Source organism: Falco peregrinus, chromosome 6, assembly GCF_023634155.1.
Source record: "Falco peregrinus isolate bFalPer1 chromosome 6, bFalPer1.pri, whole genome shotgun sequence".
NCBI lineage: Eukaryota > Metazoa > Chordata > Aves > Falconiformes > Falconidae > Falco > Falco peregrinus.
This window is the reverse complement of record NC_073726.1, coordinates 62,724,685-62,745,370: the sequence shown is the minus strand read 5'-3', so window position 1 is coordinate 62,745,370 and position 20,686 is coordinate 62,724,685. Positions and strand designations below refer to the sequence as shown.

General features: G+C 42.1%; 2 protein-coding genes across 2 annotated transcripts; one reads left to right on the top strand and one right to left on the bottom strand.

Moving 5' to 3' along the window:
• Nucleotides 1–291: 291 nt before the first annotated feature.
• LOC129784761 (cuticle collagen 34-like) lies at nucleotides 292–9,141 on the bottom strand. The gene is made up of 2 exons (XM_055808641.1): nucleotides 8,571–9,141; nucleotides 292–2,216 (listed from the first exon to the last, which is right to left on the bottom strand). The coding sequence occupies exons 1-2, from the start codon at nucleotides 9,139–9,141 to the stop codon at nucleotides 2,173–2,175; spliced, it is 615 nt and encodes a 204-aa protein (XP_055664616.1). The 3' UTR covers nucleotides 292–2,172.
• On the top strand, nucleotides 9,039–19,479 carry HSP90B1 (heat shock protein 90 beta family member 1). Its single transcript, XM_055808854.1, has 18 exons — nucleotides 9,039–9,194; nucleotides 9,691–9,790; nucleotides 10,421–10,562; nucleotides 10,642–10,758; nucleotides 11,121–11,452; nucleotides 12,272–12,383; nucleotides 13,079–13,195; nucleotides 13,786–13,902; nucleotides 14,625–14,762; nucleotides 14,871–14,948; nucleotides 15,032–15,097; nucleotides 15,361–15,630; nucleotides 15,822–16,067; nucleotides 16,337–16,473; nucleotides 17,077–17,155; nucleotides 17,254–17,409; nucleotides 17,972–18,070; nucleotides 19,212–19,479. Exons 1-18 carry the CDS (start codon nucleotides 9,146–9,148, stop codon nucleotides 19,239–19,241), a joined length of 2,385 nt encoding a protein of 794 aa, XP_055664829.1. The 5' UTR covers nucleotides 9,039–9,145; the 3' UTR covers nucleotides 19,242–19,479.
• Nucleotides 19,480–20,686: the final 1,207 nt, after the last annotated feature.

Here is a 20,686-nt window from a genome sequence, read left to right as displayed (position 1 = left end):
GCTCAGCTCGCAGGGCAAGCTGGAAGCTATAGGGACACAGCTGGGTGATGCTATGCAAATACCTTGCCCGCCCCGAGCCCAGCTTAGCACTGGTGACCTGCTCCAGCTGAAGGTCAACACCTCCTTACCACCGGTGCTGCTGCTGCCCGGGGTCCCCAGGTGCCACCCTCGGGGCAGGGGGAGCTGAACCGATACCCTCTACACCACAGGTTTGCAGGGCCTTTTGCGCTGCAGGTGTCAATAGGCTCCTCTTCAGTTAAGAGACTTGCCCTCTTCCACAAACAGAGTATTTGACCATTTTAGCTTTTCTCTATGCTAACACTTCAGCCCAGCATAGCACGGGAGCATGTGCTGAACTTCAAAGACGTGACTGGTTTCCTCGATTTTTAATTGAAATGCATGCTCTACTGGAGTTGACCCTCTAAATCCAACCATGCACCACCAGGCAGAAGCTGCTGTGAAACCAAAAGGAGCTTGTGGGGAATGCCACAGCTTGCATACTTGCTGTGGCCAGCCACTGCAAGCTAAGACTTTCTTCAGCCATGGTAAACAGTAAATACAGATCAGAATAATGCTTAGCTGTTTTGAGAAGAGTGATATTCGCTGTGATATGTTTTTTTATTCTTAGCCACAGAAATATGTTGCTGCAGGTCTAGATTTCCAGTGATACTGAAACTTACAGAGATGTTAGTATTTGAAGAGTCAGGGATGTTTTTACAATGACCAAAACCATGGTTATTTTATCTGTACAAAGATTCTTCTAGTTACAATTCTTCACCTTCAAAGATTTTGCCCTTTATGCTAGGCTCCTTAGAGCCCACTCCCTTCTGCCAGTTGCTCTAATGTGAGAATACAGAGCATTAAGCTTCAAGGGACACCCTGTAGACTTCAAAAATACTTGACGGTGGGGAAACCCCACAGCTGACCGACTTAGTTCACTAACAGCGCCAGCTGCGGCACACTCATGAGTGTCAGAAGGAATGGGAAGAAAGGTCAAATAATACCTGAAGAACAAACACTATCTTCCAAACTTACAGCAGAGCAGAAATAAAAAATAAAAATACCAGAAGTATGACACTAAAGTTTAAGTCAGTATTTAACATTTTGTAAAAAGGTTATTACAACTATAAAATGGCAAAATATACAGATGAAGAATTTTTCCTAATGTGATTTTAATGGTGTTGTGAACAGTCTTAATGTTGAAAGAAACCTTTATATCAAAAGTGCTTGCTGAAGGAACAGCTTAAACCCCAGTTCTTTAGATGTTTAAATACTAGCTCTGACCATGTGTGTAGCGTGCCTAACAGCAGTGAATCTTTCATCAGACTCCTAGGACTTGCAGATCAGTGTGTCTCCAGCAAGTGTAGTGTCTGAAAAGTTAGGCATTTCACACCAAGTTCCTACGAGATGCTTTGGACCTTCTGGAAATTCCTGAACTTTAGATTCACAAAAAGTTGTTACTCATCTCTGGTTCCCTCCTCAGACATATGGGTCCAAAATTACTGTTTTCAAAATCCTTCTCCAGCAGTTACCTAGCCTTGAAACCACCTGAGCTCTGTCAGCATCACAGTTTTCATTCTGAAGTTTCCCAAGAACTGAAAGTCTTTTTTCTGGTAGTGCAGATGCTTATTGTGTCAAGTAATGATGAACCTAGCTCGTTCCTGATCTTTACAAAACAAACTTCCCTCCATCTTTCATGACAGAGTGATTTTGGTCCAGGAAGGAAGCCCAGAGCACAGTTAGTAAATCAAGTTTCAAAAAAAGGTGGAGACTGCTGCCTTCCTTCAAAACCAACTGGTATTCATCATATTTCTATCCAGTGACCCAGTGATTAAAATATTAACCCAAGCTGAGAGAAACTTCTGTTCAATTTGTTCTCTAGGTTATTCACCCTAATATCTCTCACCACCCTGAACGGTTATCTAAAAATGGCAGGGAAAAGGAAGAAAAGGTTGAAAGCATACAGGTAACTTGCAACATGTTTCATTGCATTTGTTCCACTTCTTGTGATGAATGATGAAGGATTGATTTGACGGGACATTATAGTGCCCAAGGCTCCCTGTGGATCTGGGTCTGACCATGTTCCAGACCCACCGCATTCAGGCCCCTAGGCACTGCAATTATTCAAGCTTGCATAAAACACATGTAGTTCCTAAGAACGGCCACCTCAGATCAGGCCGGTATCTTGTCTCCAGCAGTAGCCAGCTGTGGGTGCCCTGGCAAGAACAGAGGACAAGAAGAGAACCAATCAGTCCAGACTGCTCCTGCTCATGTTATTTAGCTCACTATTCATCTACTGACTTTGTGGCTTTCTCGTAAGTAAACAGAGAGAATTTTTCTCAATATTAATACTGAGACAAAAAAAAAAGAAAAAAAAAACCAAAGGGTTTCTCAAGTCTTTAAATAAAATTAATGATGCTGTGTCATTCTAGAACTCCTCAGGATCTGGTCTGTGGGGGTACCAATGCTGTTTCATATGCTTTGTTACTTTTTCTGCCTATTGTTTCCCAGGAAACCAGCAGTAACACAGGTAAAATGAGAGCACTGATATAACTTCAACAATTAAAATGCAACACCCCAACTTAGTGTCATTGTTAAGCTTGATCTGTGCATTGATAAGCAAGTTTTGGTAGTTGCAGAATACTGTCATGCTCAGAGGTTATCAGAGTATGGGGGGTGTGTGTGTGTATATATATGAATGACACCTAATAACATGTCACATTACAGACACCATATCATAATTGTTACAGTTGCACCAAAGATGTTGCTTCTGCCTAAAGGATTTCACCCAGCTAGTGATCAGAGGTGAATTTCCACTGCCATAATTTCCAGATAGTCAACAGGATAAACTTGCCTGTTGCTTTAATCAAAAAATTAATGCAATAAAGAATCCATTTCAGCAGGAAGCACCTGTTTCTGTTTCATAGTGCCTCTTATCTTGTAGTCAGTCTTGTTGTACCTCGTAAAATCTTTCCTTCTGCACCGCCTCTGACTATGCCATCTTCAAAGGCATCTGTCATATCTGTTGTCTCTTACAGTTGAGGTTAAAAAGTCCAGGAGGGATTTAGAGGAGGGGGAACTGGAATGTAGGCTCATGCCTAGCCAGATCCTGGACTGGTTGCCCCACTGCAGCCCAGTAAGCAGCTCTTTAGACAGCTGCCCACCACCATCATCTGTTGCCAGAGTCCGAGAAGGATGCTGCTTCTCTCAAAACTGTTCCTGTTGCCTGTGGTAGGGTCACAGATATATACAGTAATAGCTTCATAGGGTAAGGAAGGTGCTCACTACAGCTCACGGGCCTACAACCAAATCGTTTCACAGCACTCTATGATGTGAATTACTCTCTGGAAAGAGGGTTCATTTGCTAATACCATCACATTAAAAAAATGATACATCAGGTCCTGGCCATCTAGCATCATCCATGCTACTGATACACTGTGGGAAGAGTCAGATTCACAGCCCCATAGCAAGATTAGCTCTAGGGAGGGATCCTCAGCAGCTTTCCAGTGAGATTCACTGATATTCAGCTGCACAAACTGCCAAATTTCAAACCCAGGTAAACAGGAGCAAAAGCAGGAGGTGAAACTACTGTTGCTAATAGAAATTTACTAAACAGCTGAATCAGGGAAGCTGATGGGCCTACATTTATTGGAAAAAAAAGGTGAAGAAGTTGTCTTCTTTCTGAGCATCAATCAGATACAAACACTTTGGGCTTACTGTTTTCTTTCACACATGTATAATTCAAAGTACCTCAAGTCTTAAATTCCACTTTCACTACCTTTCTCATACAGCACTGTGCTGAGTCCTAGAAACACTGAATGTACCTCTCTCTATCTAGCAATTTATATTAATTATAACTGAGAAAAAACAATTTTTCATAAAACAAACCATATTATAGTTTCTTTGCAAAGAATAAAAGATTTTAAGAAACAGGTTTAGAGATGTTTGCACATGAAGCTGTAGAATATTTAGCTGCATAGCTTTTCACAGTACAGGAATGAAAATGTTAACCGTTTTGTTAGAAAACTCAACTCTTAAAGCTAGAGTACAGCTGGAATCCCTCTTCAGTGGAGATTATTAGTTCTGAGACTAAGCAGGTAGGTAGTGAATACAGGATGTATTTCTCCTAATTGGAAAAAGGTTGAAGTCAAAACATGGTATTTTGATCAATAGAAGTTCTTGATGAAAAGAGAACAGGTAAGAATAATTCATAGCATGGGTATTTAGTAAAGTTGTCACTGTTTACAAACAATACTATTTTAATCTCGCTTGTATGTAGTTACTGTTAAACTTTTCTGACATTTGCATAATCACCTTGAAAAGCTAGCTAACAATAGCATTTTTTTATTTCATAGTCACACTGTCCCAAATACTGCAGAGCATCTTAAGTAAGCTGATATGCCTTCAGCTCGTGCTGTACATGCAATATTTAGTCCCTGAAGCAGACACTGCAGAGGAAGGAAATATTAATTCTCAATCTATTGTTTTATAAAGATACAAATGAAGTTCAAATTACATAGAATGAAGATAAATAGTTCTTCATATTTCCAGTGCTTTATCATGGAAAAAAGATGGGACTCAATTTGGTAGTGCAAACTTCAAACTGCATTAATTATTGTCAAGTAAAATCACTTACACTTCTCTATCAAAACCAGTATGAGAGTAAATGGCTGGTTAGTAGTGACACAAATTACAGAATTTTTGTTATCCATGAACAAAAATGGAACTTGCATTAGTTACAGGTTTCAATTTAATTGTGTATTAAAAGAGGCAGTATTCTGACCATGCAAACTTACTGTTTAGTTTTATGGCTTCCTTACATTTGCACCTATATACAATGTCTTTGTCCTACATAATTTACACCCCAGACTCAGCCCAGCACCATCAAAACCACAATATCACCTTCTCCTAGCCATAAACTCCTGCTCTTTAACATCCTCTGGTCTGGTGCATCCTGGACCTGATATAAGCTGATTTAACTACAGAGTTTTTTGCTGGGCTAGAGGGTTAAATCAGCTCAGCAGACTCTGACATACACCAAAGCAAGTACGAAAGGAGGACTGTGTCTCTATTACAGATAGAGCTTAGGCAGATCAGCTGGCTAATTTAGCTAGTTAAGTCAAAATACCCACAGTCAGGTCTTACGAACTCCTCTCAGTTTAGCTCTACAGCTATTTCTGGCAAGGTAATTCTTCTTGCTAGTTACATCTTACAGTTGGAATCATATGGCATGCTTCTGTGATCTGATGTCCCCGTGGACATGTAGATGAGCTTATAAAGTTGCATTCAGAGGATGAAAGAAGGGCTTCCTCTACCATTTGCATGGAAGAAGACCCTACCTGTATTCTGTTTCTCTTATCACCACATACACCGGAATTTTTAGTTAACAAAGCAAATACAGCACTTAAATACACTATTTCAATCATTATGCCCACAATCATCAAAGTGTATCTAATGGCCTTTAATGTAGCTGGGTTGCTGAAGAACTACTACCTCTTAACGGTTACACCTTTCCTTTGGTATTAAATCCTGAAAGGTGATACTTGGACTTGTTTTGAATGGCAGCAGTAGTCAGTGCAACCAAGGTCTTAAAAACTCCCTCACGGATTTTAAGGAGAAATTAAGCTGAAATTAATACATTTTCAATAGAAATTCTATTCAGATTTGCTTAAAACATTGACAGCTATATTTGACAGTATGTTCATAGTTTTAAAATAGATAAAGTATTTTTAGAAGCTTATTCAAATAAGATATGTTCATCAACTTTCAACCTCCTTGTAAAGAGATCAGACTTTCTTTGTGAGAGCGTTAAGCACTCAGCTACCTCATTCTTGCCTATCAGTTTTGTCCTGGGTAATCTAATTGGGCTTTCATGAAAGCAAACAGTATAATCTACATAAAGCAGGCAATGCTGCTAATCACATTACAGTTCTTACTAGTCTGACCTCTAAATTCAAAGCACAAACACAGGTTTATCAAGTTTTATACCTCCTCCAAAAGCAACATTCTACTTTGTGTAATTGTAAGAGCAAAGTAACTAACAAAATCTGGATTACACCAAACAATCTAAAATCTCTGTTGGTTTAGCATAGTCAATAACAGAACTGGTTTGCATTCCTACTATTCCAGTTGCCAAAGTTCAAAAAGATTGTCACAAAGCATTACATTTTCCTGCTGCCAGCAAAATGCCTGCTAAGATGGAACTGCCATAAAAATCTGTTAACACAAGAATTCTGCAAGACAGAGATAAATTTACTTTGTGAATCCCTATGTCCCTCAACTGCCTATTCAGTCATAGAGCAACATATCCCACTCTGGGAATCATATAGTCATGATTAGCAAATCAAATTCTGAAACTGCTTGTAGGCAAGTTTTAGAAAAAGACAAACTTTCTCTGCTTAGACTACTGAATAACTAAATTTTATTTCCAATTAAGTGAGATTACTCTTTGGAAAATAATTTGAGTTCACACAGGTCTCCACAAAAAACTGACATACAGTTTTTTACTTATAACCCTGACACTAATCTCTCATACTTATTTTTTGAAGTCATTATCACATATGTTTTGGGAGAGTAACTTTCCTTCTTATTTCTCTTAGTGAAGTAGTGACTTCTGAAGAACAGCTATTGAAACCACAGATCATACAGAAAAGCTTCATGATTATTTTTACATAGGTCATGATAGAATTTGGCTTAATTAAGAACCCAAAGATACAGGGACTCCTTTCCAATTCTATAAACTTTAATTATCAGCAGGACAAAAAAAGTACATTGAGTTTTGAGGGGGAAAAAAACCATCTGTCTGGCCCATTGTTTAGCAGGAGATGATAGGCTTATGTCCAGGTTTTAGCTGGGATAGTGTTAATTCTCTTCCTAGTAGCTGGTGCTGTGTTTTGGATTTAGTATGAGTAATGTTGATAATACAGTGATGTTTTAGCTGTTGCCAAGTAGTGCTTACCCTAAGTCAAGGACTTTTCAGTTTCCCATGCCCTGCCAGGTACACAAGAAGCTGAGAGGAAGCATAGCCAGGATAGCTGACCTGAGCTAGCCAAAGGGATATTCCATACGATATGATGTCATGCTCAGCATATAAAGGTGGGAGAAGAAGAAGGAAGGGGGGGATGTTTGGAGTTATGGTGTTTGTCCTCCCAAGTAACCATTATGTATGATGGAGCCCTGCTTTCCTGGAAATGGCTGAACACCTGCCTGCTGATGGGAAGTGGTGAATTAATTCCTAGTTTTGCTTTGCTTGTACACACAGCCTTTGCTTTACCTGTTAAACTGCCTTTATCTCAACCCACAAGTTTTCTCAATTTTACTCTTCTGATTCTCTCCTCCATCCCACAGCGAGCAGCTGCGTGGTGCTTAGCTGCTGACTGGGGTTGAACCATGACAGCTTATTTTTGCCAAGACTTTTAGCTAGGCTAGCTTCAGTGTTGGTAAAGTTGTAAACAGTGAGGGTTTTCCTTCCTTGTTTTTATTGAACATCTCAGATCAATAGCTTTCAAATGCATTCCTCTCCAAGTACAAAGTTCATTAAATCATTGCTTTCTAGTGATTTTTTCCCCCCAGTCTGATGTTGAACATGTGTAAGACAAAACAGGTGACGGGCACGTGAAAGCCGGGGCAGACTTTTTCAGGAAAGCAAGGCGGGGGCCGTAAGATATTTGAAGTAGCTTATTAACATACAAAGTAAGTATATTATATTTAAGCATTTGTCAGCTTTCATGGCTTCAAAACCTGAAATTAAGGGCAACGCACTGCAGAATTTACATGCAGTGCATTTCACTTTACAAACTGCAGTACCTGAAAGGGGCATTGAAAAAGGATGGGTACGTCCCATCTTCTGAGCTGACCCTTTACTGTTCCATAAACACTCGTTCCTTTCCACACCGACGTTCCCCCACGGGCCCCGGAGGGGCAGTTTGCTATGTGCAGAGGCAGCTGCTGTAGGCCCCGCTCCGCAGGGCTGTTAACTGATAACAGCGGCCCCGAGGGCAGGCTAAGGAGGGCTAATAAGCTCACTGGAGGGTGGTCGCCCTCATAAGCGCAGCAAAGTAGGTACGTACGGGGGCCTGCTCCGCACCCCGCTGGCTGTGTCCCCCATCAGCACCGACACTCCCCGCCTAGAGGCCGCGGGGAGGCTCGGCTGAAGCCAGCCAGTCCCCCTCACGGCCGTGTGAGGCACTAGACACGCCGGAGTGGAGCGGAGAGCCAAGGGCCGGGCACCAAGGACAACGCGAGGGCCATGCCGGGCCTCGAGCACCCCTCGCAGGGGAAGGCTCCTGCCACGGCGCCCCCGCCCCGCGCAGCTCCCGCGCCCCGGCGGCAGGGGGCGCTGTGTGCGCGGCAGAGCGGACCGCAGCTCCCGGCGTTCCCTGCGGCCAAGGCGCATGCGCGCGCCGCTAGCCGCGCGCCCCCCCAGCCGTCGGGGGCGGGGGGAAGTGTCCCCACCCAGGGGAGGGATCCCCACCCGGCGGCCGCCCCGGCCCAGGCCTGGTGCTGCTCCCGCCCTTCGGCCGCGCTGTTTGTGTTGGCCCGACCCGTAACTTATCGCTCGTCTTTAGTACCCGGAGGTGCGGCGGGGCGCCGCGACCGGAAGCGCCCGTTGTCATAGCAACCGTATCCATGGTAAACATCCAGGGTGCCCCCGGAAGCAGTCGGAGCTGGCCTCCCATGCGGAGTGTCCTTATCGCTCCAGGACCAGCCCGCAGCGGCTGTGGCCCACCTGGGCTCAGCGTTAACCGTTAACGGGTTATTCCTTAAATCATCAGGAGAGTCCATGCCGGGTAATCCCCTCCGCGGAAGCGATTGGCCAAGCGCCTCTCCGCCCGGCCAATCGGCGCCGGCCACGCTCCGTCCGCAGGAAACCTCACATGGAAAGCCACGATTGGCGGGAATAGCTGCAGGCCCCTCCCTTCCAGGCTTCCTATTGGCTGTATATTTGGCGTGGTACGCTCTAATTGGCCAGCCGCGGAGCGGCTCCCCCCCACCCTCCGGCGCCCCGGGTTGATAAGGCGGAGGGGGAGGGCCCTCCCCGCTCAGCGGACTCGGCGGCGGCGCGGGCGGGGGCTGCGGCAGGCTCAGCAGCGAGGGGCGGGGGCGCCTGGGGCCGTTCTCTTCTGCGACCGGGGCCCACATCGCTATGAAGTCGGTGTGGGGGCTCGCTCTGGCGTGCACGCTGCTCCTGACTGGTGAGTGCCCGCGGGCTTCTAGAAGCTTCGGGCGGGTGGTGACGGGGGGGGTAGGGGTCCCGGCCAGCGGTTCCGTGCCCTCTCCCCGCCCTTCCCCCCCTTTCTGCCGGGGTACGTGGGACGGAGGCCGACGAGGAGCGAGGGGGGAGCCCGCATTTCCCCGCCTGCGCTTCCTTCGGTGCGGGCCTACCGGCGGGAGGGGGCGAGCGGGGCCCGGCCTCCCGCCTGGCTCCCCCCGGGCCGCTGCCGTCCCCGCTCTCCGTGGGGGGGGGGAGGGGGACGGTACGTCTGGCGCGGCTCATGCGCCGTCACGGGCGGGGGCGGAGGGTGGGCGGGGGATCCGTTCCCTCCCCCTGATGCCTGCTGGGGCTGAACTTACCTCGGGGAGGGGGCCGGAGGGACCGAACTGCTAAAACCGTGGGAAGGGGTAAGTGGCGAGCTTCAGCAGCGTGCGGTGGGGATTAGGCTCAGATCCTTGGATTCCTTGGTTTTCCAGTGTCGGTTAGAGCCGATGAGGTCGACGTGGATGGGACTGTGGAAGATGACTTGGGCAAAAGCAGAGAAGGGTCTCGAACAGACGATGAAGTTGTGCAGAGGTTAGTATCTGGGGTTCAGAGTAAGCTACTTCTGAATCGCTAAGGCTTTCTCTTGAGGGGTCAGCTCAAGCATCAGTGGGTCACTCAAAAGAGAGATCTAGTCAGCAGGGAGAAATAAAATACTTCTCAAAAAGGCTGTTTGTCAGTAGACGTGAGCCGGAGAATTCGGATTCAGAAATACTCGACTTGGTTTTGTCTAATTTCAATAGTTGTATAAAAACTAATATGTTAATAAGAGTTTATTCTTCCATGTGATAAATGGTGTCAATTTAGTGTCTACTGATGTAATAGCTCTGTGCCCATGAACCATCTCGCCTCCTGTGAGGTATACCACGTGCTGAGTGTTGCAGTTGTTCTAATGTACCTGTATTCTTCCTCAGATTTCTTTTTGGAGAGAAGTTGTTTCTGTGAGCATGGATTTTTCACTTCAGTTGTAGATTAAAGTTATGTCGTTGAGGATAACTACTCTTGCACTTAACTCACTTGGTCATGTAACTTTTGGGTCATCTCAGTGATAAAAAGGGTGTTAGGTATTGTTCTAACTAGACCATGATTGCTGTTGCTACATGATAAAGTTAGTGATACGGTTAGTGGGCAAGAGTACTTGACGGGTTTTCTTTGTCCTAACAGAGAGGAAGAAGCAATCCAACTAGATGGCCTAAATGCATCCCAGATCAAAGAAATCAGAGAAAAATCTGAGAAATTTGCATTTCAAGCAGAAGTGAATAGAATGATGAAACTTATTATCAATTCTCTATATAAAAATAAAGAGGTTAGTGCCTTTATCAGTAGAACATGTTAGAACTTCTTGTGTGTGTGCTGGAATTCCTGAATGCTGGGTTCTATTTCAGATTTTCCTGAGGGAACTTATTTCAAATGCTTCGGATGCCTTAGATAAAATACGGTTAATATCGTTAACTGATGAAAATGCTCTTGCTGGCAACGAGGAACTTACAGTCAAAATCAAGGTAAGAAGCATTAGGTGCAATCCTTTCATATGGAGGAATGGTGGGAGGAATGTAAAAAGATAGTGCGTCATTAAACCTAAATTTTTTTGCTCGGCACTGGTGCAAATACAAACTGAGACCACATCGAGACTGTTATAGTTAACTTAATCAAATACTGCTTTTCTAAGGGTGAAAATTCTATTTGTTTCTGTTAAATGGAAATACTTAAAAGATAGGTATTCCTCTGTGTAGTTACTGCAAATTTCATTTGTTGTAGCTGGGCATGTTTGAATATTAATGGCTACTACTCACCGCTTTTCTGTAGCGGTGTATTAAGATTCAAAGTGAATTCAAACTGCAGCTTTTCTGTTTTTCATTTTCAGTGTGATAAAGAGAAGAACATGCTTCATGTTACAGATACGGGTATTGGCATGACAAAAGAGGAGTTGGTTAAAAACCTGGGTACCATTGCAAAGTCTGGTACAAGTGAATTCTTAAACAAGATGACTGAAATGCAGGATGATAGCCAGTCAACATCTGAGTTAATTGGCCAGTTTGGTGTTGGCTTTTACTCTGCTTTCTTAGTAGCAGACAGGGTTATTGTCACATCAAAACACAACAATGATACTCAACATATTTGGGAGTCAGATTCAAATGAATTCTCTGTGATTGATGACCCAAGAGGAAACACCCTAGGACGTGGCACAACTATAACGTAAGTGTTAAGTTTCTTTGGATCCAAAAGAAAAAAAGCTGTGTGGGTACACTTTGCTCGTTGGAATATGGGGATGACTTTAGCATTGTGACTCCTGCCTGTATTGTTTGAGTCTTGTAATGCAGCTTTTTTAACTTTTATAGAAACATACAAACTAGTAACTGCATCCAGAATAAATGTGAAGCAGTACTGGAGTTTGCTTCACATTCCATTAGGTGACCTAAGAAAACCATGACCGTCTGGACAACTAACTGTCAGCAAGTAATTCCAGACAGTTGAGCTGCCTCAGAATCGTTCAGTTGCTCAGTGCAATTGTGGCCTGCCAAAACGAATACGGGGGCTGTAGAGCTTCTTGGGAGCTGACTGCTATTTATATACCAGCAAGACTGGTCTGATATAAGTCTCACATTAGACTTAGTTTAACGGTCCTGCCTTCATTGGTTTGATGAGCAGATGAATGAATTTGGTCTAGGTTTATTGGACCTCTTCCTGAATTGGGCGCTTAGCATGAAAAAGTTTATCTGTCTTGGTACTCTAGTTCAAAGTAAAGCCAGTGAAGAGTGTGTCAGGGTCCTCATTTTTTCATTTAGACTTCTGGATAATCGTGTTGTGCCCCAGTTGTTGAAAACAATTAACCCTTCTATCTCACTGGAGTGGCTTAGTAGGGGCTATATTTTAGGAGATATCTGTAGCTGAACTAATAAAAGCTCACTTGCATAAATTTGGATTGCTAGAACTGCAACAGTAGGAAAATTTCATTTGTAAAACTATTTTGAAATATTTGTCCAGCTCTTCTAAGTTTTATTGTGTTTTTTTTAGCCTTGTTTTGAAGGAGGAAGCATCAGATTACCTTGAGCTGGATACTGTTAAAAATCTAGTAAAGAAATACTCACAGTTCATAAACTTCCCCATATATGTGTGGAGCAGCAAGGTAAGTATATTTAACTGAGCATTGCACAGTATGAGCTTTGGTTGTGAAAACTGTGTGGCCAGATCTTTCAGGAAGAATGAGGGTGTACTGTTGAACTTCTGCTTGACTCATTTCTAAAGTACTTGTTTCTGACTTTCCTGGCTAGTATTTTACTCGTTCCTTGCTCTACAAAAGTTAGTGTCTTGCTAAAATCACAAATCCTCAAGGAACTTTGTTTTATTCTCACTCTTAAGAACTTTACGAAAGGAGAAAGACTGCACTAATTGCTAAGAAAGATCTTTCTTCCACTGGTTTTGGTAAGCTCTCAAGCAGGGCCATGATTAGGTGTCCCTTCTGCTGAGAACGGTGGCATCTTACTTTTTCAGCCTGTTATTGTGATGTTTTTTTGGTGTAGCACTACCTTAAAATTGCCCAAGTCTCTGATCACCATTATGTATAAAGCTAAATGTAAAAAAAGCTGTGAAAAACTTTTTAAAAAAAAAGAGTACAGTGACCTCCCAGTGTATTGAAGGAAAGTGTGTATTAATGAAAAATGCAAGCAAAAAAATGTAGCTACCTATAGGGAAATGCTTGTGATAGGCAAATAGCACAACTTAAACTACTGCTCAGAAAGATTAATCTGTTTGTGAGGACAGCAGAACATACCTGGTAGGAAGCAAAGCAATCCAAGTCCCTATTTTCAATTGTCTCTTTAGACAGAGACTGTCGAAGAACCCATTGAAGAGGAGGAAGCAAAGGAGAAAGAAGAAACTGATGATGATGAAGCTGCTGTTGAAGAAGAGGAGGAAGAAAAGAAACCAAAAACTAAGAAGGTAAGCTTCCTTCAGACACAGGATTTTGTAACTCAGGTCAGATTGTTCAGCAGTTCTGATAGGTAATCTTCCAGGGGCGCACTTCAGTAGCGTGTGTGCTTTCCAACAGCAATCCTGTTTAAGTGCAGATAGAAGTTCTGTTGGGAAACAATATTGTAAACAAAACAGACTTGGTTGAAATCAAGCAAATGATTGACAGTAGGCTTGTGAGGCACTGGTCCCAGATCTAATTAGAAATACTTGTGTGAACTGCTTGAAATGGTAGTGGACTTCAGTAATCTGACTAGTTTAAGCTGGTCATACTCTGCTGGAATACTTTTTTTCAAAATGGCAGTAGAACATAGATGCTGACACTCTGAATGGGTTAAATGTACACAGGGTAGACTTAAGTTCTGTTCACATTTGTTAAACTAATGCATGTACTTCCGTGAGAATACCCAGGCCACAGCACAATTTACTTTGTGAATTGGGGAAAAGCATGTATTTTTGACATGCTGTTTTATGACTTGGCCTCAGTTGAGCGTCTTTAATTGACTTAACTGGAGTAAAGAATGAGTCTTCATTATACTATGTTGCTTATAAACTTACAGGTTGAAAAGACCGTCTGGGATTGGGAGCTCATGAATGACATAAAACCTATCTGGCAGAGACCATCTAAAGAAGTTGAAGAAGACGAATACAAAGCTTTTTATAAAACCTTTTCCAAGGTAAGCTCTGAGCCTCAAGATTGTTCCCAAGCAAGAGGTTAGCTGAAGTATCTCTTGTTCTGTCAACAAAACTGAATGCTTACAGGATGGGCTGTTTCTGAAGAATTAATTTATTGCTGTCAGTAGATACTGAGTTGCAGAGAGTCTAGAAGTGTATAGCATCTCAGTCACGAGTTAACCCTCTTTCCAGAGAGGAGATACTGTCACACAAGTGTTGAGTAGCCTAGGTTTGAGGAGTAATATGTTCCAGCCCATACAGAGCTTATCAGTGTGTTTAAATGTTGATAGGGAATTTTTTATTTAGTCTGAGAGTAGTGGTGCTTGCGTTGTATGTCGTAAGAAAAACAAGGATGCAGCTTTCTAGAAAGGACACTGTCTTTATGTATAAATACAGTTTAATATGTTACTTGGGAGTCTCTTTAAGTGTGTTATGGTACTGTATTGGTGACTGTGCTATTAGTAACTTTTTTGTTGGGTTTGGCTTGTCAAAAAAAAACCCAAAACAACCCAAACAAAACTCTGTGGATCTAAGGAAGTTTACTTCTGTAAGTAATTTGACTGAACCTGGAACATTTGTCTCCATAATAGATTCTAACAAGATATGGTTAGATAGTTTAATTGTAAAATAATTGCACTTAACCTGGCAAACTCACGTTATACTGGAAACGTGTTAAATCACTGCTATTTTCCCCATGTCAACTACAAGAAATCTGTCTTCTCAGGAACACGATGACCCAATGGCTTACATCCACTTTACTGCTGAAGGGGAAGTAACTTTCAAATCTATCTTGTTTGTTCCAAATTCCGCTCCACGTGGCTTGTTTGATGAATATGGATCCAAAAAAAGCGATTTCATTAAGGTAGGACAAGCAAGTCTGTGGGTAAGGTTTCATACTTTAAAAAAACAAAAACCCCCAAACAAACCACACACAAACATAACGTGGCTGCTGTTTCTTCTTGCAATTCAGCTCTATGTTCGAAGAGTGTTCATCACTGATGATTTCCATGACATGATGCCCAAATATCTTAACTTCGTTAAGGGTGTTGTAAGTATTAGAAGTCTTGCTTGCATTTGACTTTTTTTATCTTTGAATGCTATTAGCTATACTTACAAAGTTTCTTTTATCAGGTGGATTCTGATGATCTTCCTTTGAATGTATCTCGTGAAACGCTTCAGCAGCATAAACTGCTAAAGGTAAGCTAATTGATGTTGAATTCTTTCCTTGAAAATCGATAGCAAGACAGTAGAGAGTAGCAAGATTTAGAATAGCAGCTTGATTAATTTTACTTTATGTAAGGAGTGTGTAATTAAAGTACAGGAAACCCACTCGATGCAGCCTTCAGACTACCTCTGTTCACTTCAAATCAGGGACACTGAGTGTCTCTTGAGTCCATCTTTCACAGTGGAGTTGAATTGAGGGTTCTTCTTGTTATAATTTGGTATTGCTGCTTTTTTAGGTGATCAGAAAGAAACTTGTTCGCAAAACTCTTGATATGATCAAGAAAATTGCAGATGAAAAATACAATGACACATTCTGGAAAGAGTTTGGTACTAATGTAAAGCTTGGAGTTATTGAGGATCACTCAAATCGTACACGACTGGCTAAACTTCTTCGATTCCAGTCTTCTCATCATGAAAGTAACCTCACAAGCCTTGACCAGTATGTGGAAAGAATGAAAGAGAAGCAAGACAAAATTTACTTCATGGCAGGTGCTAGCAGAAAGGAGGTATGTGAGCATGGAAAAAAGAGGGAAGGGGGAAAATTATGGCTCCTGGTTAAAGTGCCATAAACATTGTGAACTGTGTGTTTGCTGTAAATGTGGGGATTTCACGCTTATGTTACAATAGTTGTACAGGTTTCAGTAGCTGCTGGTACCAACAGAAGTAAACTGGTGTCTGATCTGTTTTGTCATCTTAGGCTGAGTCATCACCGTTTGTTGAACGCCTTCTGAAAAAGGGCTATGAAGTGATCTATCTGACTGAACCTGTGGATGAATACTGTATTCAGGCTCTGCCAGAGTTTGATGGCAAGAGGTTCCAGAACGTAGCAAAAGAAGGAGTTAAGTTTGAAGAAAGTGAGAAGTCTAAGGAGAGTCGTGAGGCCTTGGAAAAGGAATTTGAACCACTCTTAAACTGGATGAAAGACAAAGCTCTAAAAGACAAGGTAAAATGTTATGCTGTATGTATTGCTTATTTGTTAATGCTGTTGTACTTCCTACAACACACCTTGCAGATTCTTTGAGCATTGACTTGTGACAGTAGCCTCTCTGTCTTTCTATGGATAAAGAAACATGTTTAATACCTTCATTTCAGGAAAATTAGTTAGAATATCATCTTGGAATAGTTAAGTGGCAGGAAATTTCAGAGTTATTTACTTTATTCCCTGTTCAAGCTGTTAGCTCTGAACTAACATTAAGGCTTTTCTTCCTACAGATAGAAAAAGCTGTGCTATCTCAACGTTTAACCCAATCTCCATGTGCTCTTGTGGCTAGTCAGTATGGATGGTCTGGTAACATGGAAAGAATCATGAAAGCTCAGGCTTACCAAACTGGGAAGGATATATCTACAAAGTAAGCTTTCAGTTATGTAGCAGCAGACATGAACTGTTGATGGCGTCCCTTGCTTGGTGTGGGCGCACCAAGCTACCATCTGATTCAGATGGCCTTTCATATTTTTAAGGTCCCTTATAACCACGTTGCAGTCTCCATCATAGTTTTAGATTGTTATTTCAAAGCCCAGTATGTAAAACTACCTTTGTGAGTAAGATTCTGTGGCATTTGCTATCTGTCATTTGGTGACAAGAAAAGGTAAACTGTCTTCAGTCATTTGAATGGCTTTTAGAGTTAAGCTGGTGTTGAAGTGGGGCCAGGGGGAGGAATATGCTTGTTACTGTGGCTGTAATTATTCATGGGTTTAAACGTGTAGCTGGGCCTTGTACAGGGGTCCTCAAACTACAGCCTGTGGGCTGGATACGGCCCCCAGGGTCCTCAATCCAGCCCCAGGTATTTACAGAACCGCTCCCTGCCCCCCCGCCCGGGGGTTGGGGTGGGAAACCAAGCAGCCACAGATGACTGCCTGCCACGGCATCCATGCGCTGGCCCCCTGTTCAAAAAGTTTGAGGAGCCCTGGTCTTGTACGTCAAAACTTAGTGATGTAACTTCTATTCTTTCCAGTTACTATGCTAGCCAAAAGAAGACATTTGAAATTAATCCCAGGCATCCACTGATCAAGGACATGCTGAGGCGAGTCAAGGTAAACAAAGCAACAGCAGTGAAATATTGACTGACTTGGCTGCGTATGACCTAGTTAACAGTTCTCTTTGTGTTTCTTTTAATGCTCTTTCACATTAGGAAAATGAAGATGACAAAACAGTTTCAGATCTTGCAGTGGTGTTGTTTGAAACTGCTACTTTGAGATCAGGATATATGTTACCAGACACTAAAGAATATGGAGACAGAATAGAAAGGATGCTTCGTTTAAGTTTAAACATTGACCTGGATGCAAAGGTTAGTTCGCCTTCAACTTGGGGCTGATAATTAATGTACTGCTGCTAGATCTTAAAAAGCAGATACTTGACACTTAAATAAAACTAAATTTAATAGCTTCCTACACTTGAGGGCTACCAGGAGCCCAGTTCCAAGTACCTGCATGAGCAACTAATAGGGTCTGTACTTCATTCCCATGTCTCCCCTTATGCTTTTCTTTCCAGTTGCTTGGGATTCTGCTCTTTTATTATGCTTCTTGAGTACTGTCCTGTCCATAACTAAGTGGTGGTTCTGCTGGAGTAAATCAGGGACCAAAGGCACTTGTGCCCATCTCATGGAGAAATTCTTAAATGGGTATAAGTAATACGGGTTCCTAATGCTGTGCAAGAACTTATGCTGGCTATCTTGCTGGAAGGAGGCATGACAGCAAGTCAATACTAAACAGAACTTGCTTTCTCCTTCAGATAGCTTGAGGCAAATGTTTGGAACTGATCGTGAATTCTTCCATAGCCTATATTTAGCTAGTCCACAGCTATTACACATCCTAAGCAAATAAAGCAAATTGCTTGTGCCCTTCCTACAGGTGGAGGAGGAACCTGAAGAGCCTGAAGATGCAGCTGAGGACACAGAGCAAGATGAAGAGGAGGTGGATGCTGACGCTGAAGATAGTGAAACACAGAAAGTAAGGTCTTAACTTGGATTATTTTCCTAACAATATTTATGTACAGTTTTGTCTGTGTTGCTTCTTGGCAACAAACTTACTTTGTCATTCATGACACTAGTTTTTAGTGTGAGGTTTTTTGGTGGGGGAACTGCAGGACAAATAACACTTTATTCCTTATCCAAGTGTTTTCTTACATTATAGTTTGGTGTGTTCAAAGTTGGAGCTAAATTTAGCTTAAGAGACTGTAACTGAGTGCTCTATGACAACAAAAAAAGTAGCAAATCCTCTACAGTGAATTTAAGGTTACGTGTTGGATTTCCACAGCTTGTGGGCAGGAACATCAGCAAATTGGCAGGTGTATAGTTTCAAGTACTTAGAATACAGACTTGAAACAGCACTACCTCTAAACAGATCAACTCTTGTGTGAATTCAGCTTGCACTTAGCTAATGTCTGCAGTTTTATGTCTTAATGGATGTGCTGAACTCTTCTAATACCACCGTTTCTTGGTAACATTAACTTTTATTATGAGGTCCCAACTGGGCCTGCTTTCTCAGGTTGCTTTTGGAAGAGTCCTGCAAGATGATACCTTGTGACTAGTGCAGAAATACAGTTCATAGAGAGATACTTGCCTACTACTGAATGTCAGGCTAGCCAAGAATAAATTGGAGTGATGCTTGTTGTACTTATAGCTACTTAATTGTTATGGCATTTACACAGCATCATAACCTGCAATGACAATAATATTATAAAGGAGCAAATTTGTGTTCTGTTTGGTAGATTAGCATGCTTGCAGGTTAAGGTTTCTGATTACTGTCTGGAAAGTGTATGTGCTTCCTGGCTCTGCTGTCAAGTAGTATAGGGCTATTAACAGCACTAATATGCCTGGAAGATAGCTTAGAAAGTATTAAAGATTAAATGGTACACTAGCCGTACTGCAGACTAAAAACATTTTTCTAATGTATCTTTTTACTCTGAGTAGCAAAGGCTTAACATGCCATCATTTGAACAAAAGTTTGCCTTTAATACCTCATTAAAGTTACACTACTTAATGCTTTGGAAAGCATCAGCAGCATTTAGGTTCAGTTCTTCTGGGTCAGCTCTTGTAACCTTTTCCACTTCAAAAAAGCAGTGTTCTGATTCTCTCTTTGTCCTCTACAGGATTCCACAGATGTGAAAGATGAACTGTAAGCTGCACTCAACTACTGTTCTGCATTGGGGGGTTAAGAGGGAATGTGAATTAGGTTGTTCTGGGGTTTTTTCCACTGTAAAATGTTGAGGGATGCTATGGGGTTTAAGGGTAAAGGAGGATTATTTTTTTTTTAAGTTCACTTTTCTAAAAACATTCCTCATGAATGTAAATTTGTATTATTTAACTGACTTGGTGTAAAATCTTGTCATGTACAAAATAAAATGTTCCCAAACACCACTAATTCTACATTTATACATAATAAGCTCATTTTGTGAGCTAGCACAAAGAAACAAAAGGGATTGTCTAGAATGTTCAGGTCCTTGGTACAACAGGTAGTTTGTAGTACTGGTGCAGCCACACCCAACCTGCCATGCTGTGCAGCCAAAATCCACTGCTATCTGAGACCTGGACTACTTGAAATAAGCATTCAAGAAGTTATATATCTAGTGCTGTCTTGAAGAGATAGGGCATTTAGAAATGGCATCAGACCTGAAGTCCTGCCAGCTTACACTGTGACTTGACTCTACTGTATGGAATAGGCAGTGGTAGTTTTTGCAGCAGAAAAAAAAAACCCTCAGTAAATAAGTCTGCAACAGTTGGAAGTGGCTTACTGGCTTTGACTTGTACATCTACAGCAGTCCTGCTTTCTGCAGGTTTGCCTTTTTTAAAGGTGCAAGCTCTTACCTTTTACACTTGCTTCTTAATGCCGTTCCTAAACTTTCACTTCTGTTCTGTGTTTCTAGTATGGCAAAGCGCAGTAGGTGCTAAACAACTAAATGTGTTGACACCAAATTGTAATGTAGACAGCTTGAACTGGAGGTGCTGCTTTTTGTCCTATTTGTTGTTGTTAGCTTTGTGTGGAGTTTGGGTGAAGGACTACACTATGTTTTCTCATTTGTGCCTCTACTTTGAAACATCTTCACGGGGCTGGTATAAAGTGTTTCACTGAAGTTGGTTTTGCTGGATTTTCTTTGCCTTCCTCTGTGGAAGAAGTACATAGGAGTAGTACTTCTATACAGCAACTTTTATTTAAGAACCACTCCTGTTTTGTGAACACAGCTTTTGAGAAATTTGAGGTTCTGCAGTCTGAAGCAGAATAAACTTTTCTATTAGGTGAGGGCAATAAGCACTCACCTGAAGAACATGCTTTCCATTTACTACTTCTAGGCTGCTTTTATGTTGCCCAAGTAGCGTTTTCATGCAATAAATACAAATGCCGTGTATCAGTGTGGTTAATGTGTTAGGGTTTCTGCAAATATGTTGGTTTTATTGAGGTATGCTGTTTGAGACTTCAGGGAATGGGAGCTTAGTTGTGGGGGTTTTTAGGGAGTTTGGGGGTTGGTTTTGGTTTTTGTTCATTGTAGTAGTATTTTAGATCCACAGTAAGAAACTTCTGTTGCTAGAGCATGCCGAGTGGTCTAACCCTGGAGTGTGGCTCAGCAGC